The 24,429-nt window shown below is 46.6% G+C and overlaps 1 protein-coding gene across 1 annotated transcript in view; it reads right to left on the bottom strand.

Annotated features, from left to right (window-relative positions):
* Positions 1 to 23,600, bottom strand: part of LOC132028156 (uncharacterized) — a 54,016-nt gene extending 30,416 nt beyond the window's left edge. The window contains exons 1-3 of the mRNA XM_059416770.1: positions 23,532 to 23,600; positions 23,117 to 23,308; positions 13,265 to 13,391 (exon numbers count right to left, since the gene is read on the bottom strand). Coding sequence (XP_059272753.1) covers positions 13,265 to 13,391; positions 23,117 to 23,308; positions 23,532 to 23,600 — 388 coding nt within the window. The remainder of the gene's footprint in view (positions 1 to 13,264; positions 13,392 to 23,116; positions 23,309 to 23,531) is intronic.
* Between the last annotated feature and the right edge of the window lie 829 nt (positions 23,601 to 24,429).

The following is a 24,429-nucleotide window of genomic DNA, read 5'->3' as shown; positions in this document are numbered from 1 at the left end:
GTACATGTTGTGGAAAAAAGGGAATGAGTGAGTGGGATTGCAGAAGGTCTGTTGGGGTGGCCACCCAAGGAAGAACTAAAACACGAATATCACTTTGGAATGGGAAACCATGGGACACGGCTAGGGGTGGGTTTTCAACATAGGTGATACCGGTGAGGGCTCATCAGCAGGACTGACCACGATGATCACCAGGACTCTCTCTTCATCAGTGCACAAGCCATCTCTGACATTGAGTACTGAAAGTGTCAGAGTATCTGGTGTCAAAGAGTGAAATACACCCATCTTCCCTCGCAGTGGTCACCTGCGGAGTGTGGTCTTCTGGTCCGAATGCGCTGTGGGCCAACAGCCCCTCAAATGGAGGTACCATGAGTCATTTCCCTTGCCGGCCTCACAGAGCACATTACTGAGCTACCAGGGAGCTCCTCCTTGGTCGTGAGCATGGATGAGGCATTCATTAAAACTCTGGATGGAGCTGCTGAGTGCACATTTTAAGAGTGGCATTGAGTTATTTGGTACCTTTCTCTGTGAACAGTTTTTATAAGGAAGTTGAGACTCACCAGCAGTGCTGGCACGTTGCCCAGTTCCAGGTCTTAACTGTTTTGCTCAGAACCTTGAACTGGATGGGAGGCAAATTGTATTCCTTTATGTGAGTCCCTCCTGACCTCCGAAGAAATGTCATCGCAAAGATGATGGCGACAGATTACTACTTACTGTGCATTTTGAAATCTCTGGTTAAAATCTGTCTACGTTGTGTTTATTTTCATTTTTCTCTGCCTTTGTTTTCTAAACTGAAGCCTGTTCATGTTAGGGCATATGAATCATTCCAGTCTTGAAAGTATATTTATTTACCAGGGGCTCCAATCAAATCAACAAATATTTATAGGGCACCCAGCAGGCACAGCACAGCCCGCTCCATGTGGTTGGGAGGCAAGGGTTGTCCTAGCATTCGTTCCTACAGGTAAGCAAAGAAATGTGGCTTGGATGATATTCCCATCAACTGACCAGGCTAAAACAAAAATATTTTCCTTAATTGGAAAGTGGAATTAACTGCCTTGAATATCAATATATTTTGGGGAAAAAACAAGGATATCTTTTGAATTAATACAGATAAAATGTTTTACTAAACATGCAAGACTTGAAGACTATTGACCAGGCACCCTCCAGGGGTGTGGAACAGTGACGTCTCACTGCCCCTAGAGAACCCAGAACCCCATTGGCAGGTATGTCCAGAAGAAAATACAAACACAAAACTGGTCAGAAAACTAAGGTCAGAGATAAAATAATAAAAATCCCACTCTGTCTACATCACTGATGCAGCAGACATAGGTGCACAGCATCGATTCTCCAGGGCTGGGAAGGGGCCTTTTTCCTCTTTGGGGATGGGTATGATATGGTGGATGCACACTAGAAAACACAGGAGGGTTTGAGGCATCTTGTTCACTCCTTCTGAAGGAACTTTGTAATTCCTTCCTTGGGTGGTTGTTGTAGAGTCTTTTCCTTGTGGCTTTACTGTGATGCCCTCCCAGTGGATGAAATACTATTAGCCCAGAGCATCCTAATGTGATATCCCAGACCAAGGCTATAATGAACAGAGGGTCTCCTAGTTAACAGTGGCCTGCTGCTTCAGTGAATGGGAAGCACATCAAAATATCTGTGGATGTTTAAAGGAAGGAAGGAAGGAAGGAAAGGAGTCTGAAATATCTGTGAATGTTTTAACATATATTCTACTGAATATTTAAACATTTAAATTCATGTCTCAAAGTATAGAAAATATGAGTTTCCAAAGTAAAAGAAAGTAGGGATTTACAAACAAATGAAAACATACATGAGAACTATATTAAGTTCCCATTGAATATTTTTTCCGCTCTGAGACTTTAGTCATTACACAATTAAGATAAATTTTATGACTTCTTGGTTGAAAGATAGAAAAGGTCCCTTCCTAGCATTGTCACACCTTTCCTAACCACAAGACGCTGGTGTCCAGTTTGCCATCAGAAAGTCGTATCGATCATGAGGAACATCCCATTCCCTATGTCTTTGTTCCCGCTCTTCCCAACCTAATTCTGGGGCAGCGTGAGTGTGTGTCAGTGCCTGGTGCCGCGGCTTCGCTCATCTCGCAGCACCACGCCTTCATGTCCCCTGGCCACGTGGCCTTTTCAGCAGGCCCTCAGGTCTGCCTTCCTTCCTCTTGACCTTCGTAGGTCCTTGAGGTTCTTTCCTGGAGTCTACCATTCACACAGCTCTGCTTGGTCACGTCTCCCTGTCCCTTGATGTGTGGAAGGATTCCTCGTCAAGACCGGTCTTCCGGAGAGCACCTGGGGTGAGGACCTAGGACTGTTATCACCTCTGCTTGTTAGCACAGTGGAAGTTTGCTGCACTCCCATAGGGCATTACATTTCTTAACGACTTCATGAGTTCATTCAACATAGTTTTCACAACATCACAACAGGAATTGAAAAAAAAAAAAAAAAGCATATCTAGCCCTGTACTAACTGTCTATGCGCTCAGGTATGACACCTAACTTCAGAGCTCAAGAACCATGGAGAAGGGTGAGGTAGGTGCTCATGGAAGCCTGCACACCTTGCCTCTGGTAGGTTGAGACATATCCCATTTACTTCATGTTAATCCTTCTGGTGATCCGGGGACGCCGGAATTTATCTGAAGGCACACACTGGGATACAGCGAATACTCAATATTGTATGAGTAAATGCAGTGTATCTGATTCTCTGTGTTATAAATCACTATTCTAGCTTGTTTATATTTTGCTGTAGGAAAGAAACAAACATTTATTTGAGCACCAGCTGTATGCATGTTTCTATACTAGATGCTTTCCTCAAGTTGTTGACTCATAGGCAAAGGCAATTAGCAGGGTGTTCTCCATATTACAAAGAAATCCAAGCTCAAAGCAGTTTCTGTCCCTGGCTCCAGGCCACGTAGCTGGAATCTAGAAAGTCTGACTCTTGAGCCCAAACCTAGTTCCGAAACTATAGTTCTTTCAACTGAAACCCATAGTTTCCTGGTACTACCATCAACATGACAGTTCTCTCCCAACTGATGTGAAAACTACATTATGTTGTGGTCTGGGATCTTCGACAGTCTTCATTTACCCCGAAATCCGAATTCTCATATTTTTGCACCAAAATTCCGACTGTTCCTGCCCATCATATTAATCCTAAACACTTAAAAGAAATAAGTCTTTTATAGTCCTGCCAATCTTTTTCTCTTAAAAATATATCATTTTCTAATCCTCAGAATATGTAGAAAGAAATTATTTAAAAAAACAAAGCTTAAAGAGTTGAAATAACTCTTTTCCTGCTTATTTCCATGGAAGAGAACCATAACCCCCTTTAATTATTGGCCTTCTTGTGAAGTAATTGGATTCATAAAAAACTATGACTTAGCTTTGGGAACAAGTGAAACATTTGTATCCCATGTTCTTTACTCCACACATGCTTCTCCTTCTGACTTGAAGAGAACTGGGTGCAACCAACTTGATTTTAAAGTTGCTTATTCTACCAAGAGCAAGTATTTCCTAAATGGGTTCTATTTTTAATAAAGGAAATGTTCAGAATCATATTCTCATGCCAAGTCCAGTCTGAGAGACACAGGGGGGCACCAGTAGTGACTACTGCCAGACAGAGGGATATTAAAGTATCTTCTTGAATATAGATAAACAAATGAGGCAAGAAAAGGACTTCATTATATTTATTAGTAATTATTTTGTAATGAGTTAAATTGTATAAAAGCAGAAACACATCCGTATTTATTGATTGGAATTGTTGTTTTATATTTATTGTAATATTTTGTAGAAATGATTCACTCTGTGATCAAATATCAGTACCATTGACACTTTCTGTCATGTAAATCTTTGTAGGGGGTTCCATCCTGTGTGTTGTAGAAAGTTTAGCCTTGTCCCTGTCCTCTGTTCACGAGGTGCCAATAGCACCTCCAATCCAATAGTGACAACTGAAACTGTCTTCAGATGATGCCAAGTGTCTGCTCAAGGACGAAATTGTCCCTCATCCAAGGCCAGTTGAGAACCACTGTGTTAGGGTAATACTGGCTTCTAATATTGAGTAATCACTGTATCCAGAGACTATTCTAAATCCTCTAAAAACTATCTCACTTAATAATCAAAACAACCCAGGGGGGTAAATCTCATCATTCCCAGTTTGCAGAGAAGGAGCTGAGGCTCTCGGGGAGTTTGGGAATCCCAGCTGGTAAATGGTAAATCAGGACTCAAGCCGAAGTTGTCTGATTCTGACGTCTTATGTCTTGACTGCCAACTTTTCCACTCCAGTATCTATGAAATGAAAAATCTGAATCCAAGAACAGAATAATCTGGAGATTGCTAATATCTGCCGAAGATAGGGAGAGATGTTGAGATGATCAACCAGGAGCTAGGGGATTTGGTTGGAGAGGACTGTTTTCTATGAGGTGTCTGAGCACCCCTATTTAGACAACTTTATTACTTAAGCCATGCAAATATATGGTAGTCCACAAATTAAAACAAAAAGAGGGAAAAATAATCTCCAAATTAAAACAAACATATATATAAACCCAACAACATGTTGGATTGACGGTATGACCACTCAGAGAAGAGAAGAGATCCACATGCCATCTGAACATCGTGCGACCAGCTTCGTCTTCTGTGGAACTGAATTTAAGGACAAAAAAGGGATAAAAAATGTTTTAAATCTTACTCACTGGCTTTAATGAACATAATAACAATGGTATATGATTTTTCCAACTATTCACATATTTTGGATAAAGCAGACAAAAAATATACTAGTATTAGAAACCATGACTTTTAGCTTAAAGGAAAAAAAGTTATCAATATAAAATCCAAGGCATTTATAGAAGTGTTGTCACCTTGATTATGGTTGAAAATATTAATATATACTCATAATTTTACTTTCATTTTACTACTTTCTGTACAGCGAGAGGTCTAGAAATAGTGGTACCCAGATGACACAGCCATACCTTGCCCCTACCCATTGGTTTCTGAACACCCGTCTCCCACACCCCTCGCCGTCATAAATGGAACCGGGGCTCCTTGAAGAAGTGGATGGTCCCATGTCTGAGGCAAGCAATTTACAAAACAAGGTTGGATATCTTATGCCGAAAGACTAATGCCAGCCTACCTTCCACTGAAGCAAGATTGAGGGGATGACAAGTGCCCACATGAAAATGACTTTGGCCCCAAGATATACAATAAATGCAAATGATATTTTTAAAAAATCATTTGAAGCATTATATATGAGAGAAGAGAAAGAGAGGGAGGAGGGGAACCCATTTGTCCACTCTGGCTTTTACTATTGCAAAACCCCGCCGTGAAAATTGGTAATCAAAGGTGAAGCTCTAACCGTAGATCTTGACGCACTTGTCTTCCTGCTCCCGCCAGTGAAGGAAGATTCTTCATACAAGAATGCTCTCTAAGCAATAAAAAATAATGGAAGTATTTAAAAATCCCTATGCTGTAAACCTCTCAAAAAACAACCTGATGCAGACAAAGCTGGCCAATGAATACAAAACCATTACTGAGGAGCAGCTAATGGAAAAAAAAAAATGCACTTGCAACGGAGAGGTCAGGCTCTTACACCTTCCAAGGTTGGCATCACCAACGATGAGCTGCCCTCAGCATTATGGGCCCAGTGTTGTGCAACATGGAGGGCAAAGCTGGCAGAGGGCTTCAGCTTTTAGTGGAGAATGCAGGGGAGAGAGTCACAGGTTAAGTGGCATCTTGTGGAAACACACAAGATGGGACACAGGTGTCCCACAGCTGGATTGTATCATTGGAAAAGCAGGGTGAGGGGGAGGAAATAGGGAACATTTCTAGACCAAGTGAGATCACGGACATAAGGAGGCATGGTGTGATGATTGCATTATTGTTGGAAAAACGTACTGTCTGAAAACTGAATGATCGTTAGAGGAATCTGATCTTTGCCCAAAAGTAAATAATCAGTTCTTGTTAACTCACTCAAGGATAATAATCGAACCAGGTGTAACAAATGCAATAGTAATTTAAAAAATGGAGTCATTGTGACGGGCTATATTTTGCTCAGGCACGTTTCTATACTCAGACATAGCAATCATGTTGCCCTGTTTGCTTTAATAATTAAATACAGAGTGTGTTGCAGGTGTCAGAGGTATTGTAGTATTCCTTTAATTTTCAGTATATTCAACTAGTTAAATATTAAAATATTTCAGACCACTTAGCCTGTACATAATGGGGGGGGGTAGTAAAGAATCTGAAACCCAACTCCAAGAAACTAACGAGAAAAAGAAGATTCCCCTCATTCCTCAGCCAGCTGGCTGACCAGGCGCGTCCTCACAGCCTCCAGGCAGAGCCACACCTTCAGCATTTCTAAGCTACTTGCCGCTCTTGATTTCCCTGCTCATCGTCTTGGCTCCAGGTTCAAGTAAGAAAGTGCTGTACACAATCCCACTGGCACGTTAGCTCAGCTGAGAAGTAAGACAAATCCATGAAGGGCTGTTGTGCCGTGGCTCATCCTGGGCTGGGATGGGGAAGGTAGCAGAACACTGACGTGGTGGTGGTTGGGCGGGAGGCTCCTTGTGAAGGCTCACAGGCATATAGGTCCTGGGGAGCAGCACCAAGGAAGCCTTATTCTCTTGGGGTGTGCCCAAGCAGGCCTTACAAGGGCACGCTTAGAGACAGTGTTGTGTACATTTGGTGGGATGGCTTAAGAAACGAATCCGGACTTCAGACTGAACGTGCAAGCCTGACTGCTCGCAGAACTTAGGTTTCAGGGGAAAGGACGGAAGTTAGCGAGTGGGGGTGCTGTGGCGGTGGTGTGGGGGTGCTGTGGCGGTGGTGTGGGGGTAAAGAATTATGGAAGGAGGATTGAGACGAGTCTGCTTGAGTCCCACGTGGAGAGAAATCAAACGTAATGGACCTCACCCAAGCCTCAGAATGACTGGTGCACTCACAAGGGTCAGAGCTAACTGAGCCTCTCCACCACGGCTCCGGGCATGGAAGTGGACCCTTCCCTCTCTCAAACCTCATAAAGTCACCAATAAATTCCTAATTGCTCTCCCTGCTTTTTTAATGTGGGGACTCTTGGGGGAAACCCGTGGATGAAAGCATGAGCTCAGAGGACAGACAGACACCACGGCATCCGGTACCCTGACTTCCCTGTGGCCGCGGTGAGGGAAAGGGCCAGGCCATGGTGGGGGTTGAGCTCCAGGGGCCAGCAGCAAGCCTGGAAAGCAGGGGGCTCTGAGAGAAGGCTTGTTGAACACGCAAAAAAGTCTCCTTCATTAGATGAGATGAAAGGTCATGAGGCACCTTATGCAGGCGGGTGGGGTGGGAGTTAATAAGTAGGAAGCAGGTGTGAACCTTGAGGTATTTACCTGTCCTGAAGGTCGCATGGAGACATGCCCAGACAGCCAGGCACAGTCAGCTGTACTTCTCATAGTTTGGGAGGTTGGGGAGAAGAAAAAGGGGAAAAGTTAAGGAAAACAGGAAAAAAAAAAAAAGAGAAGAAAAGGAAACCTTGTGTTTTCAATGATCCCAATTCTCCCACACCTTATCTTAAGTTTAAAGTTAACAGTGAGGAAAAGAGAAATGTGTGTATAAAACAGAGGTCAAATTCTAACAAATCACTTTCATGGTTAGTGATTAGATTTTCTTTTAGGTAACAAAGATGGGAGGCAGGAAAAATCACAGTCAAAACCTAAATTACTCTTAGAAACACCCTTCAGAAAACAAACACTGTCTGTTTGTTTTTTTTTCTTTCTTTCTTTTCAGCGTAATAGTATTCATTGCTTTTGCACCACACCCAGTGCTACATGCAGTACGTGCCCTCCATAATACCCACCACCTTGTTCCCCCAAACTCCCACCCCCCACCACTTCAAACCCCTCAGATTGTTTTTCAGAGTCCATAGTCTCTCATGGTTCACCTCCCCTTCCAATTTCCCTCAACTCCTTTCTCCTCTCTGTCTCCACGTGTCCTCCATCTTATTTGTTATGCTCCACAAATAAGTGAAACCATATGATAATTGACTTTCTCTGCTTCACTTATTTCACTCAGCATCATCTCTTCCAGTCCCGTCCATGTTGCTACAAAAGTTGGGGATTCATCCTTTCTGATGGAGGCATCATACTCCATAGTGTATATGGACCACATCTTCCTGATCCATTCGTCCGTTGAAGGGCATCTTGGTTCTTTCCACAATTTGGCGACCGTGGCCATTGCTGCTATAAACATTGGGGTACAGATGGCCCTTCTTTTCACTACATCAGTATCTTTGGGGTAAATACCCAGGAGTGCAATGGCAGGGTCATAGGGAAGCTCTATTTTTAATTTCTTGAAGAATCTACGCACTGTTCTCCAAAGTGGCTGCACCAACTTGCATTCCCACCAACAGTGTAAGAGCGTTCCCCTTTCTCCCCATCCTCTCCAACACACGTTGTTTCCTGTCTTGCTAATTTTGGCCATTCTAACTGGTGTAATGTGGTATCTCAATGTGGTTTTAATTTGAATCTCCCTGATGGCTAGTGATGAGGAACATTTTTTCATGTGTCTGATAGCCGTTTGTATGTCTTCATTAGAGAAGTGTCTGTTCATATCTTCTGCCCATTTTTTGATATGATTATCTGTTTTGTGTGTGTTGAGTTTGAGGAGTTCTTTATAGATCCTGCATATCAACCTTTTGTCTGTACTGTCATTTGCAAATATCTTCTCCCATTCCATGGGTTGCCTCTTTGTTTTGCTGTTTCCTTTGCTGAGCAGAAGCTTTTGATCTTGATGAAGTCCCAGAAGTTCATTTTCACTTTTGTTTCATTTGCCCGTGGAGACATATCTTTAAAGAAGTTGCTGTGGCTGTTATTGAAGAGATTACTGCCTATGTTCTCCTCTAGGATTCTGATGGATTCCTGTCTCACATTGAGGTCTTTTATCCATTTTGAGTTTATCTTTGTGTACGGTGTAAGAGTATGGTCGAGTTTCTTTCTTCTACATATAGCTGTCCAGTTTTCCCAGCACAATTTATTGAAGAGACTGTCTTTTTTCCACTGTATATTTTTTCCCTGTTTTGTCGAAGATTATTTGACCATAGTGTTGATGGTCCATATCTGGGCTCTCTACTCTGTTCCACTGATCTATGTGTCTGTTTTTATTCCTGAACTTCATAAAATCTATCTATGAAATACCCACAGCAAATATCATCCTCAATGGGAAAAAGCTTGCAACCTTCCCGTTGAGATCAGGAACACGACAAGGATGCCCACTCTCACCAGTCTTGTTCAACATAGTATTAGAAGTCCTAGCAACAGCAATCAGACTACAAAGAGAAATAAAAGGTATCCAAATTGTCAATGAAGAAGTCAAACTCAAACTCTCTCTCTTCGCAGATGACATGATTCTTTGTATGGAAAACCCAAAAGACTCCACCCCCAAACTACTAGAACTCATACAGCAATTCAGTAACATGGCAGGATACAAAGTCAATGTACAGAAATCAGTGGCTTTCTTATACACTAACAATGAAAACACAGAAAGGAAATTAGAGAATTGATTCCATTTACTATAGCACCAATAACCATAAGATACCTGGGAATAAACCTAACCAAAGAAGTAAAGGATCTGTACTCGAGGAACTACAGAACACTCATGAAAGAAATTGAAGAAGACACAAAAGATGGAAGACCATTCCATGCTCTTGGATCAGAAGCATAAACATTGTTAAAATGTCTATACTGCCTAGAGCAATCTATACTTTTAATGCCATTCAGATCAATATTCCACCGGTATTTTTCAAAGAGCTGGAGCAAATGTTCCTAAAATTTGTATGGAATCAGAAGAGACCCCGAATCACTAAGGAAATATTGAAAAACAAAAATAAAACTGGGGGCATCACGTTACCTGATTCCAAGCTTTACTACAAAGCTGTGATCACCAAGACAGCATGGTACTGGCATCAAAACAAACACTGTCTTCACTAATATCTCGAATCTGTTCTTTCCGGTTGAAAACACAGACATAATTTTTCCATCTGTTCAAAATTTTACGTATCACAAGATAAAGATTTCAAACACTTTTTGTGTCATCTGTATGAAAAAGAACTAATTAATGACCTATAAATCAATCATTTAAAAAATGTACTCACCCGAAACTTTCCCTGGAATGAAGTTGCAGTGAAATAATTTATTATCCTACATAAAGAACAAGGCCCAGGTCCACATCGGACAGTTTCTGGCTTGCTCATCTGTTGGAATTCTGCCAACCACCATCCTCGTGCCCTCGTCACCTTGGTGGCTAAGTATGGTGTGGATGGCATTAACACATGTGCCTGCAGACGCCTCTTTCCCCAGCTGCATAGTGTTGTCTGTAGGAAAAGTCTTTGGATTGATTTCCAAAACCTGCTTTGACTCTTTAGGATGGGGTTGTAAACATCTGGTTTTGACAAATGGTCTCTGAATGGAGGAAGAACTGCCAAACCCCACCAGCGGAGCGCACCTCACCCACAGAGACTGCACCGTGCCCCCCAGGATGGAGTCCTCTCATCCCGCACACCTGCGCCAGGAAGTCATGGAGGGGATGATGTGGGCGTGCTTCTCCTCACACGCGTGTGGAGCTACGGCTGAGCGTCCATGCGTGTACTCGCATGTTTTGCTGGAAACCCGACGGGCTCTCAGCAAGGGAACAGGGAGCCAATGTGAAGAACCATTTCGTACTTAAGTTTCTCTTTTTGATATGGCCTTGGTTCTATTTCTGCATATTGACTCGGCCTTTGTAAACATGATAGAGCACCAATTGTGCTCTATCCAATTAGGCCAACCTTTCCTTGGTCATAAAACTTTATGCAAACCACTGCTCTCAGGCTTTGCAGTCCAGGGAAACAATGATAGGCTTATGACTCCTAAGGATTTTTTTTTTGGCAAATTGCTAATAAGAACGCTCTCTCTCTCTCTCTTTTTCCTGCAAGACCTTCAGCTGATGGAAAAGTAAAAGAAAAAAAAAAAAAAAAACAAGGACTGTAGTCTCATATAGGCAGTGATGATGACAGCCCCATTAATAACATGGATCATTAAAATTTATAAAAAGCTATTCTTAATATAGGATATAAATACATTTCTTGGGCAGAGCTATGAAATTTATAACCTTTTTATTGTCACCAGAGGACCTTCCTACGGCTCTCCCCCGGCGCTGTCTGCCCTCTATCATAAATCACCGTGTGGTTAATAACCTCGATTACAACCACCAGTTGCATTTACAGAATTAAATATTGACTATGTGAAAATGTTATTACATTTTTACTGATCGGAAGACCACGGAACAGCCCTGCAGGACATGTAGCTAGACAGAAATATCTGTGTAATTTTTGTTGGAAATAGAGTTACAGGGCACTCAGTAACAACTGGTACAGTTTGGGGCACTGACGGAAGAAGGGAGAAAGTGCTAGGTTCTTAATTTTACAGCAAGCCAAACATATCAGAAGGAGGCCATTCCACCGAAGCATTGCACCTTATTTTTAATTTAGGAAACTCTAGGCCAAATGCATGATACAACTGCCAAGCCCCAAATGTGAGGCCAATACGCTGAGAACCGCAGTAATCCCACAGACTAAGGCTTATTGAACATATTGGTGGAATTCAAACAAGAATTAGTGTGTGTTACCAAAGTGGACAGACAGAGCCCGATGTCCTGTTATTCAAAGAGAACGGTTGATTTTGAAATCTCTAAATATTGGAGAGATATTTTACATTCATTGAAGAATCAAAACAAAACCTTTCGTCCCTAAGGCAGGAGTTCCTAGAATCACCTGTGAGAGCACTTCACACATTCAGACTTTTCTGGAGATGGTTTGATCTCTCAGGACCGGCAGGTGGCCCCAGACTGGGCAGGCGAGTCCGATGACATGCTTGGTTAGAAGACCAATCACAGTTTGGTCAGGCAAATTGCAAAAGTTCAGAACTCCCACTCACACACACACAGCACTGGAAAATGATGAATGGGCATTTGGACATACTTAAGGCCAAGAATGGAAATCATACTGAGTCATCCAAAAATCCCAGCTTTCCACTGGTCTCTTTCCTTCAATCTAAGGAGAATAATCCACTTATCCAAAGTATAATGGCAAGGATTAATCACGGTGTCTTGGGACTGTCCATTTCATGTAATGTTATTTTTTATATTCTTTCTCATAATTGTCATTTTATTTCACTGAAAATAGTAAGGTCAAGTACTTAGTCTGGAAAGACCCTTTCAATAGTCATCGCTGTGGACCACATGCTTTAATAAATACACAAATCTGGACAGTTTCATGAAATTAATTTATGAAGTTTCAAATCTACAACCCTGAAAGGAGGCATTAACATGTATTATCAAATTAAAGGGAATCAAAAGCAACCTACCAAGAATCTGACAATGTCCACCTCATAAAATGTAATATTCCAATTATTTCATAATGAGATGCAAAGAAAATTAATGACCCTCACTGCCTGAGTGGTTGGTTCCATAACCATACGGTTGTTGTGTGTGTGTTTTGTGTGCTGTAGAATAAAACGATTGTGTAATAAGATTAGTGCTACAGAAATTACATCTGTAGTAAAGAGGAAATGAATGGAAGTATGAGATCCAACATCCAGTCCTGTAATACAACGTTTGGACTGGAGATATTCTTAGGAATGAGTTTTTCTCTTACTTCAAGCAATGTCAGTCTGAACGGAAAGTGCTGGCGTGACACCAGCTGGACGGCCACGAGCGGACCTAGCCCCCAGCGGTGACCTGGCAATCCTGCCCCCGGACCCGCAGCAAGGGTCCTTGCTGACACTGCTGATTCCAGGTGTGGGAAAGGTAATTCACAACACGAGGATGGGACATCTTTCGTACAGGAAAACAAGGAAACTCTTAAAGACGGGCTGAGCTGGATCAGAACCAGATGGGACTGACAACAGGGCCTTCTTTTGTCCAAAGGTGGGTGATGCAGCACCACAGGAGCTGGTGAGCCCATCCTCACCAGAAGATTTAGGCCTCTGCTCCTCTCTAAGGGGGGAAATGGACCAAAAACCTAAATCCAACTTCATGCTTCTGATTCTGCTTCTGGGGCATTTTCTCGTGTGCTGGCTGGACACAGGTGACCCCTCTCCTGTTCCAGGGACACAGAGGCCCAAGGCAATGGAAGGGAGGAGGATCTGTGGAGCTCTGTGTGCTCTCGCAGAGTTGCCATGAGAAACTCCAGCTCATTCTGGATGGAGACGGAAAAGGATGGGAGCTCGTGTAGCCCTGGTTCCTCACAGGCCAGGGTCACCGAGGCCTTCATTTCCAGCTTCCGATGGTGGTCCCACTGCAGTCCCCAGGGGCCTCCAGGAGGCCTGTTGGCCACATTGGCTCTCTGAATCCCAGCGCGGGCTGGTGGGGTCTCCTGGCGGAAGGAAGCCCAGAGACCAAGTTGGGCCCCCCACCTGGTGTCCCTCCTATGGTCCCACAGTGCTCACAGCTGGGAGGGGTGGTTCCCAGTGGCACAGGGTGGGGCCATGGGCAGGGGGGATGGGCTGTGCATAGCAGACCAAACTCCACTAGGGGAGCACTGACCACAAGGGGCCCATGGAAATGTCAGAACCCACAATATACACTATTTTAAAACCAAATTGAGATGTTTTGAAATTGTATTTGTATTTAGTAGGAAAATTCAAAAGTCCTAAAAACAACCACCATCACCAACACTACCAAATTCAGGGTCTTTTGAAAAACCTGGATTGACAGGAACTCAAAAGTGCCACAGGGCCACGAGAGCGGGAAGGGGGAGCCCAGGGAGCAGCATCACCCCACCAGTTAGATTGTCTTCTAACAGTTACAGCTCCTCGATTAGTGGTTTTGATGAACATTGGGTTACTGCCTTTTTCTAAAATAAGTCGAAGTTACATTTAAGTGAAAGGCAAACGAAAGAAATCTTGAAAAGAGTGAAAATGGGAAAACCAGTTTCTACAACAGGATCTTTCTCTTTCTCTTCTTCTCTCTCTCTATCATATCTATGTGTGTGCGTATGTGTGTGTGTGTGTGTGTGTATGCATTTCTATCACTTTAAAGCTAATGAAGAGGGTTGATCCAGGCCTTGGTCTGGCAAGCTCTATCAAATTCTAGTCTTTCTGCTGAGGAACTGTGTGGATATGGGCACACCACCCTTGAATTTGGGGGCTCAGTATACTTCTCTGGAAGAGCCAGAAACCGGTATGTGGACAAGGGGTGCATGCTCTCTCACTGTTGTTCAGACTGTCTGAAAACAAAATTCCGGGGGAACCTACCTGACAGTGGTGCGTGGGGAAGGTAGAATATGTTGAAGGATTTACACAGCTGGGTTGTGGTGGTTGAACTGAACCTCCCTGAGGAATTATCAGAGCTGACTTCGGGCAGCTAGTAGGCATCATTGTTCTGGACTGGTTCTCATTGACTCTGGACGCAACAAGGAAATGGAAGAGTATTCTGAAGGGGGGAGAAGTGTATGACACATGCAGGTCTTTGTGCAGGTACAGCATGTTCACATCTGGAAAATTTCTCTCAAAACAGATTTTTAAATAACAGTCCCATTTTTTTTCTCCTTTGTGACCCTGGAACCATCCGCCTCCTTGCTCCCATCTAGAGTGTTTGCTCTCCTGACCCATTCTAGACACCACCCTGGGACTTCCCGTGTGATCTCTGCTTCCTTCCCACATTGCGTCGGACCCCATTTTCTGAAGTTTGGTCTTCCACTTCCTTAATCCGTGTCTTGTTCCTGTGGAGCAAGTACTCCACAGACTTTGCGCAAGAGTGCCTCTCAATAAATGGGTTGAGACTGCAAATACCTGAAAGTGTCTTTACTTCCCTTTCACACTTGATGACTTCTGCTGCTGGAATTCTAGATAAGTACGGATTTCCACTCAACCCTTGCTCATACTCATTCTTCGTCCAAGAATGAGGATCTTTTCTTGATCATCACTTCCACACCTGGAATGTTCTAGACCTTTTTCTTTGTTCTCTCTGAAATCTCCTAACAGTGTGTGTGTCTGAGGTTTTCTTATTTTTATTTTTAATTTATCTTTCAGTCTTTCTTTATCTTGAGTGGTCAATGGCATCCTCATGTGGAATCTGAAAGAATGGTGTAATTTCTTTAATGTTCTTATATCCTACCCTCCATTTCTTGGTTTTATCTTTGATTAGTTGGGTAGTGAAACTCACGGACTGATCCTCCGGCTTTCCTATCCTTTCTTCTCTCATGTTCCATCTCTTTGTCTTTTGTTCTAATGAATGAAAGAGTTTGTCCATTTTGTTTTCCCATCCTTTCAAAAAAATGTCTACATACATATGTATAATTCATATATTATAGATAAACATACACATATTTGTAGATTATATATAATTCACATATACACACATTTATAGCTTACATATATTAATTTCCTGGAATATTTTCTTGTTTCTTAAGTGTTTATTTTCCCAGCATCTGGTTCTTGGTCTAGAGATGAGAATCCCCCGGAGCTCACTTCTCTTCCCTGCCCTGGTAACACTCACCTTTCCTCCCTGTCTGTTCTGGCCTCTGGCTTCCTCTGAATGTCTGGTGCTTCCTGGTCCCCATTCATATTTAAAAGCAAGATTGAAAAAGTCTCTCTGGGCTCTGGATGGAGGGAGCCTGTTGTCTGGTGGTTCTGTTTGGAGGTGATGGAGGGTAGATGGATCTGCTTCACCAGGAATATCCAGATATGCACGTCGGTGTGTGGATATCCCAACTGATTTCTCCTATTTGCAAATTTGCAAATTTATCCTTTCCCAACTGATTTCCTCAGATAGAAATCATCAGTGTCTTCTGGGGAAGGGAAGCTGATACTGGAGAGCCCATGGAGAGGAGTCCACGGATCCCCATGGTTTAAGATGCCAACTCCATCTTAATCAACCACGGAGTGTAGTTCTGATCTCCTATTGCTTACAGATCCATGACCACTGCCATCCCGGCCAAGGATGCCAGGGATCTCCATCCTCTGTGCTGCTTGGGTGGAGAAAGGTGGCCCCTGACTCTATATGCTTCGGCGGGAGTCTTGGGATACAGATGCTTCTTACAAAGTTGGGTCCACTTTTCAAGACCCTTTACACTCTGCATTTAGCAGGGTCTGGTGCCTCCACAGCCTGTGCCCAGCCGACTCTGAAGCAAGAAAATATGAACTTCATAACAGCTTACCCTTCCCACTCTAAGTCCCTGGCTTCCAACACTCTTTGCTGAAGTCCATCCTTCAGCATGTGTAACAGGTGACTGTGACCTGTGATCTCTCATTCCACATGCTCTTTCAGAACTTGGCCACCCCCATTATTAGGCAGGGTCTAATTCTGCACCCTTGAATCCAAACCCATGCATTATGGTTTTGGATTCATGATGGATTTGGATTCATGATGCTGCATGATCTTTAAGCCTCGGTCAAAAAAGAGGATGCAGGGGTGCCTGGGTGGCTCAGTGGGTTAAAGCCTCTGCCTTTGGCTCAGATCATGATCTCAGGATCCTGGGATCGAGCCCTGCATGGGTCTCTTTGCTCAGCAGGGAGCCTGCTTTCTCCCTCTCTCTCTGCCTCCCTCTCTGCCTACTTGTGAACTCTGTCTGTCAAATAAATAAATCTTAAAAAAAAAAAAAAAGGATGCAAATTTAGCCTTGTTAGGACAAGGACTCAACGGTGGAGTGCTGGTGCTGATGAGAAGTCTGATTGCCCTGAGGCTGCCATGTTGGGAAGAAACCCCGACAACAGGGAGAGGTCGCATAGAGTCAGGCTCAGGTCCCCAGCCCTCATGTCACCCTGAGTCCCTGGGGCATCATGGAGCAGAGGCAAGCCTTCCCGGTCTAGTGTCCTTCCCCAGTATGGAGTGGCGAGGCTATAGCAACAGGGCCTGGGACACCATTCATCTATCCCTTCTCACTTCCAGTAATGTTTCCACGTCGTCTCCATCTTCTGGAATGTATCTTTACAAAATATATATATTAGTCCGTTAATTTTCTTCTGTGTTCTTCTATTAATTTTGTACTAATTCATGTTAGTATGCCTTTGATGGATTTGGGATTATTTGTTGAAAGAAGCAAGAAGAGGCATGTCTGCCATGGTCATTAAATTAAAATCCTCAATCCATGTCTCACCCTATATGAAACAATAGAGACCACATTTATGATTTTTATATCCGTGGGTAGTTTACTGAGGCTAAGTCCTGCTCACTCGCCCTAGCAAATCCTGCGGGGAACTGCAAATGTATCCATGCCTCTGGACTTTGTTATCTGATTCAGGACGAGCAAATCCCAGGAGAACCCCCCCCTCCATTCTTGCCCCAGGCCCTCCTCCACCCCTGGGAGCACAGCCCGCCCAGCGCAGGGCCCGCGCCGACGCCTGGATGGGCTCCCTCTGCCACCTGATTGATGAGGCCGCAGGCTGACGGACGTGGATGAACCATCTGTATTCATTGCCAAGACTGACAGCAGGGAACAGTATGGGCTCTGTTTGCTGTTCGCTGGTCTGCTTTACAGAGTGTGTGCAGACATGACCTTACGCCCAGGTATTAACTTACACGCTGGTAAAATGTGGCCCGGGTTAAATTATGTCGAGCGTTTGATTCAAGTAATACATTATAAGGGATTTACGCCCTCTCCGAAAACGCATGCCAAAGGAGCATCTTTCTTTAGGTCCTGGAGCTTCTCCAGTGCTACATTTAACGAGAGGCTGAGAAAGGAACTCGGGATCTCATGCACACCACGTGCACATAGGATAACACTAAATAGAGATGAATCAATATGGGGTTGGGCCAGAGTGGACACATTTGAGAATGGGATTCCATATGCATAGCACTTTAGTGAAGGGTAGCTTGATCTACACGCAAACACCGTATACGTAACCAGGGCTCTCTGTGCGGGCATTCCATATGTTACGTGTGCAGGTGGAATGCAGAAGGCTAGCTCCGTGTATATTTCCCCCGATCGCCCGGACTCGATGTCTAAAGGTTGTACTGTAAGGTTGCTCTCACAGTTCTTACTTACAAAATACATTTGAACCCGTTAGGGAAGAATGATGTGTTTGCAAGTATAAAAATAATGGCATCACCTGTGTAATTATCAAGCGGGTTATGAGTCCTTTAATTGTTTTATTTCCTTGGATTTTCCATTCTTTCTTGATGAGGACAGTTCTGAGGATGTGACTGAATGATCAATGAGTTTTCTAAAATGAACCCCTCCTTCTTATCCAAACCCCAAAAGTAAAATCTTTAAAAATCGGAGATCAGAAAAATCCCTTCTCTATGTTAAAAGGAATGTAAATGAGGCTCTAAGAACTCGCCAGGAAAGTTTTTTGCATGTACCTTCATTCCACAATGTTTCACTTAATACTTTTGCTTCCCAGAAGACCTTTTATGAACTTGCTTGAGTACACCCCAAAACATAGACTATTGGGTGATTCATGGAGTTTCTGTCTTTCAGGCTTCACAGGTGCATGTCGGTCAGAGAGGCACGTGGGCAGTGGTGGGAGGAAGAACAGAGCCCCTGGCCGCAGACCGCCACCAGTGCGGATGCTTGGCTTCCTGTAAGTTAAGGATTCTACCGCTGTTCAGAGGCATGGCCTCTCTCTCTCTCCTTTCTGTCCGAATCAAGGGAGCTGAAATCAAACTTAAATTCTCTTGCAGGCTCAAGGGTAAAGATCCACATCTTTCTGCCATCGGGAAGACACAAGTGTGCTAATCTCAGAGAGAGAGCATAATAAGACTTGAAATAAGGCTTTCAAGTCGGATAAGTTATGGGCAGTCCTGAATCTCCCTGACCACTTGTTCAGCCCACGCTGTGGTGCTGGTGACTTGTCGCAGCTGGAGACACTGTGGGGACGTGGCCCGCACCCTAGCCACGCTGCCCCGTGCTTCCTGGCCACTGCCTGGGCGTCTGTGAAAGTGTGCATCCCTGCTGGTCCTCCGCAAGGACCCTGGAGCGAGGGTGGGCCGCGGGCCGCGTCTGAAGACGGAGTATCTGGACGTTTTCTCCCACGCAGCAGCGCGTTGGAGAGACACAAATAGCCCGCCTCTCCCCTGGGCTGCATTTGTGTGCCGTGGGGCACTTTGGGAGCCCAAGAAATGTTTTAGGGCCATGAAAGCCCCAAGTGAATAAAGCGCTCTATCTGTCTCTCTTTCTGCTGGGCTGGAGCTCGGGGCCATCTGCCCTCCCCGGGGACAGCATGCTGCGTATTCAAATGAGGCCCCTGAGCACAAAGGTGGCCTCAGTGGCTGCTGCAGCCTGTTTCCCCAGCAGGAGCCCCCACTTTGTTTAAGCTTTTAAACTCTCTGTCCCTGGCAGGAGAGAGCTGATGTGTAGAGCACAAAAAGGACACAGTGTCGCCTAATGTATGCGCCTGTCCCATGGAATCCTAATGGTGCCATACCGAGGAGAATTTACACAAACCTTATAGGAATGAAAAAGGGACATTGATTTCATTCAGAGAACGCAGTGACTCCCACTTCTCCTGTGTCTCTGAGCCCTGGGCTCTGAAAGGGCCTTTCACGGCGCAGGAAGAAAGCGCTGGTGCAGCCGGGGGACATTTCCAAGGCCAGCGCGTGTGCCTAGCAACTGGGCCACGCGGTTCCCAGTGCCCTCGGCGTGGCCCTCCCGTCCCCGCTCCCTGCCCCGCCACACGAGAGCCCGCTGCCTGGGTGGGTGTCATCCCCATAGGGAGGCCCCTGAGGGCTTCCCTCTGCTCCCGCGTCCTCCCTGACCGGTGTGTGGCCCGCACGGCTCTAAGTGCGAGCCCTGAAAGAGCCGCAGTCCCTTCATCAGGAGTCCCCAGAGCCACCACCTGCGTGAGCTCCCAGTGGGCCGCGGCCCCACTGATGCCCAGAGACCATCCGTACCCCACGGTCACCTTCCTGTGCCCTCCCCATTCTGTCGGGTCCAGGAAGTAGTGGCTTTTTACTGTCAAGAGGACATTGAAAAAGACACGCGACCTCGGAGTCCTTATCTTCTTACGCTGGATTGTTGTTTATTTGTTTAAAGATTTACTTACTTTAGAGGTGGGAGCGGAGTGGAGAGAGAGAGAGAGAATTCCAAGTAGACTCGCCGGGACGTGGTCCCAGGACCCTGAGATCGAGACGTGAGCAGAAACCGAGAGTTGGAGGCTTAACCAACAGCAACTCTCAGGTGCCCCGAGATCAGAGTATTTAAAATGCAAATAAAATTCACCCTGATGATCACTGCAGCCAGCGGAAGGTCAGAATTTCAAAGGCAAAGGGCAGTGTGCAGATAAAGGAACGCGGAGGGCAGGGCGGGTGTCCTCTGGGTGTCCATGGCCCAGGAGAGCGCAGGGCTGGGCGCGCGGCTGGGACACGGGCCACAACCAGCCCCGCGTCTCCACCTCCACGGCTCACTCCCGCCAGCTCCTGGCCACCTCGGCAGCCAGCTGATCAGGCCTGCCTGGACCCCTGGCTCATCCCTGTGTGAAGACAGGGCTTGCCCTGGTTTGGGGAGGGATCTAGGAAACGCAAACCGTGGGCAGCCATTGTTTTGACTATGTTACTATTTTTTTTTTAATTTGTATTATTTATTGACAGAGAGATAGTGAGATCACAAGTAGGCAGAGCGGCAGGCAGAGGGAGAGGGAGAAGCAGGCTCTCCACTGAGCAGGGAGCCCAACACGGGGCTTGATCCCAGGAAGGCAGGCGCTTACCTGACTGAGCCCCCCAGGCGCCCTCTTTTTTTTGTTTTCGTGATGTTTTCCAGATGTCTCCAGATGCTGCTGCTGTGACCATAGGTACTGCCAATGGCCTGTCCAAAACAGGTTGACTTTTTCCTTTACATTCCTTGGGGGCACAGAGATCATTGTTTCTGGGATGTAACTGCATAAAGAGAAGTGGCCTCTCGGTGCTTCCCGGCAGCCTGAGTGTCTAGCAGGTTCTTGCCAAGAGGAGACTGTGTGCGCCCCCGTCCTGCACCACCGGCTTTGGAGGGACAAGGAGACTGGGCAGATGGAGTTGGGGGGGCGGGGAGAACGTTGGGACGGAGGATGGCGTGGGGGGCGGGGGCGGGGCGGGGGTGTGGGGGGTGCAGGAGAGGCTGACCTTAAGGAGGACAGTGCAATTCCAAGAGTGTGGAAGTCCTTGTCCCAAGGACGCCCCCCTCCCTGCACAGGGGGGTCACCGTACCGCCCCAGGGACAGGCCAAAGGAAGGCGTGAGCCAGACCTGTCTGCCTCCCGGCACGCCCCACCCGTGCAGCTGGACTGCCAGCCATGGTGCGCCGCCGCTTCCTTCCGTTCTTCCGTGGGCCTGCGTGTGCTCCCGGCCTCGGCTGCTCCTCCCAGGTTCTCGATCCCACGTGCAGCACCCAGGTAAGCTGCCCCAACAGTACCTAGACAAAAGGCACAGCCTCTTGGCTTCCTTTCGTGGCTCACTGTCGACTCTGGCAGGAGGCACGTCCAGGAGCAGGGTTTCTGGCTCTGCGGGGCTGTCCGCTCTCGGAGCAACCACCCCAGCACCGAGCCGATCCCTCACCGGCGGCTGTCCCAGGACTAACCTCCCGGGCGTCGTGATGACAGAGTAATAGCCCATCTCTCTGACGACGCACTCGGTGCCACTCACTTGCTCTGTGCTCGACACAGTGTGTTCCGCCGAGAGTCTCCCAAGATGTGTGCAGTCGGTCATGGTTCATCCATCGACTGGTGTGTGCGCATGTATGTGTCTGTGTGTGTCTCTACTGGTGTGTGCGCGCGCGCGCGTGTGTCTGTGTTCACGTGGGGGCAGGGGTTGCTTCAACTTCTAAACATGTTGGTGATACACTTAAAGCCGTTTGTTTGCAAGTTACACAGATTTACACTCTGCATACTGGCGGTTTCAGTTTAACACACGCATCATCTCAGTAAGTTAGGTATTTAAAACACACTCCGCATGGGGGTTCTCTGCACGGACTTTCTTCAGTGCCGCGCCGGAGACAGGGCGGTCGGCAGGCACCCGTAACTGGGATCTGACTTACGGTGGGAAACACCACCTGATACTTAGTAGTCTCCTGCCCTGTGACAGACACCATTAAGCGCCTTCTCTCATGAGCTCACCTTTCCCAAATCCCGAAGGGCGGCGTCCCAGTTGCTGCTTGGAAGGGAACTGCTTGAAGGCTGCCGTTCTGGAGTGCGGCTGACCCAGCCGTGATGGCCCCCCTATTCCCAGCACCAAGAAAGAGCAGAGCAGACTCAGAGCAGGTCCAGAAATGATGATCTTTATAACTTGGGACCCGCTCTTGATCCCGACTCCACAGGAGGACACGACGGGGACGCTCCTTCGCTCTGTCCTGCTCTCCCATGGGAACACGCCCCCCTCTGCCTCCCGGCCCCCCTCCTGCACCCTCAGCGCCCCGTGCACGGCCGCGCTCAGCCGTCCAGGGACCACACGCCCCGCACCACCGCGGCCCAGGCCGGGCGTGCTCTGAGCCACAGGGGGTGTTCTTATAAGCTTTTTAAGAACTTCAGTGTGTTTGAAAATTTCTAGAAGCAGAACATGATTCTGTAGGCTTTAAAGTGTGGAGTATCTCTTGGGAAGGCTTATTGGCCTTGGTCTCTGTGGTGGCTTCAGAGGAGAAAGCTGGGCGGACGCTGCCATCCACGGCTCCTTGGGATGCTCGAGCCTTATAAACTCTTCAGAACTGAGCGTGAGACAGAGGGAGGAACTGGATGCCGGGGTAGCTCATTGTTTCCTGAGGTGCTTGCTTTTCTCCAGGCTTCCACCTTTAGACCAGCAGACGAGGACAGAGGAGAGAGAAGAACAACGTGAAAGACAGACACGGGTGTCGCAGACACAGTATATTCATAAACTCTCCCATGTGTTCCATTAGGTCCTGACCTAACCTCGGAGACCCCACCCACACGTACAAATCTGTAGAGCCTGGGCCCAGTGCTGGCTGTTCTCGCGCCAAGAAAAACGATGAAATGCATTTTCTGCTCAAATTTTATAAGCGTCTGGTTCTTAAACCCTATAATTGGGGGGAGGGGGTGGAGTCCAGTTGCCACATTTTCTACCTCTGCCTCGGGTAAGAGATGGCCTTGTGGAAAGGAAGGATCCAGACTCAGAGGTTCCTGGAAGCAGGGCAGACGCGGGCAGGGCGAGGCTGAATGCGAGGCTGGCCTCTGGCGCCCACAAGATCACGCCTTGTTTCCTCCAGAAGCGACGTTTCGTAGATGACGGCGTAGAGCGCGAGGACGTCTAACCGCAGGGGCACGTTTGTGATCGCAAGCTCGGTTTTGCTCTCAGGTTCCAAGTCGTGTTGCTCCTCTCCGCAGAGTCTGACCTCGGCCTGCCTGGGACTCGCATCTCTGGAAGGCGAGATGCCCTGTGAAAAGGGCAATCGGTTCCAACAGGGAAGTTGGCATCTCGACCAGCCTTGCCCACCGAAGTGCCACGGGCAGTGGACACCAGATACTTGGTTTACTTCACACGCCTTTTTTGGGGACTCTGCCCTCTCCCTCCTGTGGTGAAGTGAGTCTGTTGGCCGTCTGCCAGTCCTGATGCTCTGTCCCCTTGCCTCTTGTGGACGAAGGGCAAATTCACCCAACCTTGGACGTAGCCATCCCCATCGGTCTGGCACTGACGCACGGGGACCTGACACGTCCATCTGCAGCCATCACGGCGAGGTAGAGGGAACGCTCAAACAAGGAGCTGCCCTTTCCACGGGGCGCTGAGCAGGGTGCGTGTTCGTTTCTGGCCACACGGAACAAGGCGACGAGGGGTGGAACATGATGAGAACATTGTGCCTGGTGGGACCTGGTGGTAAATGGAACCACGGAGAAGAGGAGTTCTGACAGGTGCCTGTGAGCCTCGGGCCGGTCCTGAGTCAGCTTCCATGCCCCACCCCGCCGACAGGTGCCTGTGAGCCTCGGGCCAGTCCTAAGTCAGCTTCCATCCCTGAGGGAGGACCAGCCCGTGGGCATGTGCGTCCACACGTGCGTGCATGTCTGCATCTGTGCACATGTGTGTATGTATGCGTGTGCGTGTGTCTGTGTGTACAAGGCTAGCGGGCCCTGTACCGCTCGCTCCCTCTCTCTGCTTCTCAAACCAAAAGACTCGTGTACCTCAAGATTCGCCTTCCAAGTCTACAATTTTATAAAATAAACATTGAGAGGGGGAAATGGTAGAAGAGAAAATGAGATTTAAAAGACCAATGCTTCTAATCACCTATCTGAGTACAATAATGGACTAAGAAAGCTTGGAATCAAAGCATCATGTACACTTATAAGTACACCATTGGTGTTTGCATTTATTAAATGCCTCCCCCTAAGTAGGGAATTCACATCCACAGTGCTTTACTCACGTATTCCTTTTGTCAAGGACCACAGTCTCTCTCTTGTTACAGCAGTTTGTGCGCAAAATCTAATTTTCCTTCCTGGTAATTTCTTGGAGAACGGGAGGAACCATGGCGTCCTCTGGCAGTTGGCCTCAAGCCCTCGCAGTTCA

Source organism: Mustela nigripes, chromosome 12 (genome assembly GCF_022355385.1).
Source record: "Mustela nigripes isolate SB6536 chromosome 12, MUSNIG.SB6536, whole genome shotgun sequence".
Lineage (NCBI taxonomy): Eukaryota > Metazoa > Chordata > Mammalia > Carnivora > Mustelidae > Mustela > Mustela nigripes.
This window is presented reverse-complemented; position numbering and strand designations above follow the sequence as displayed.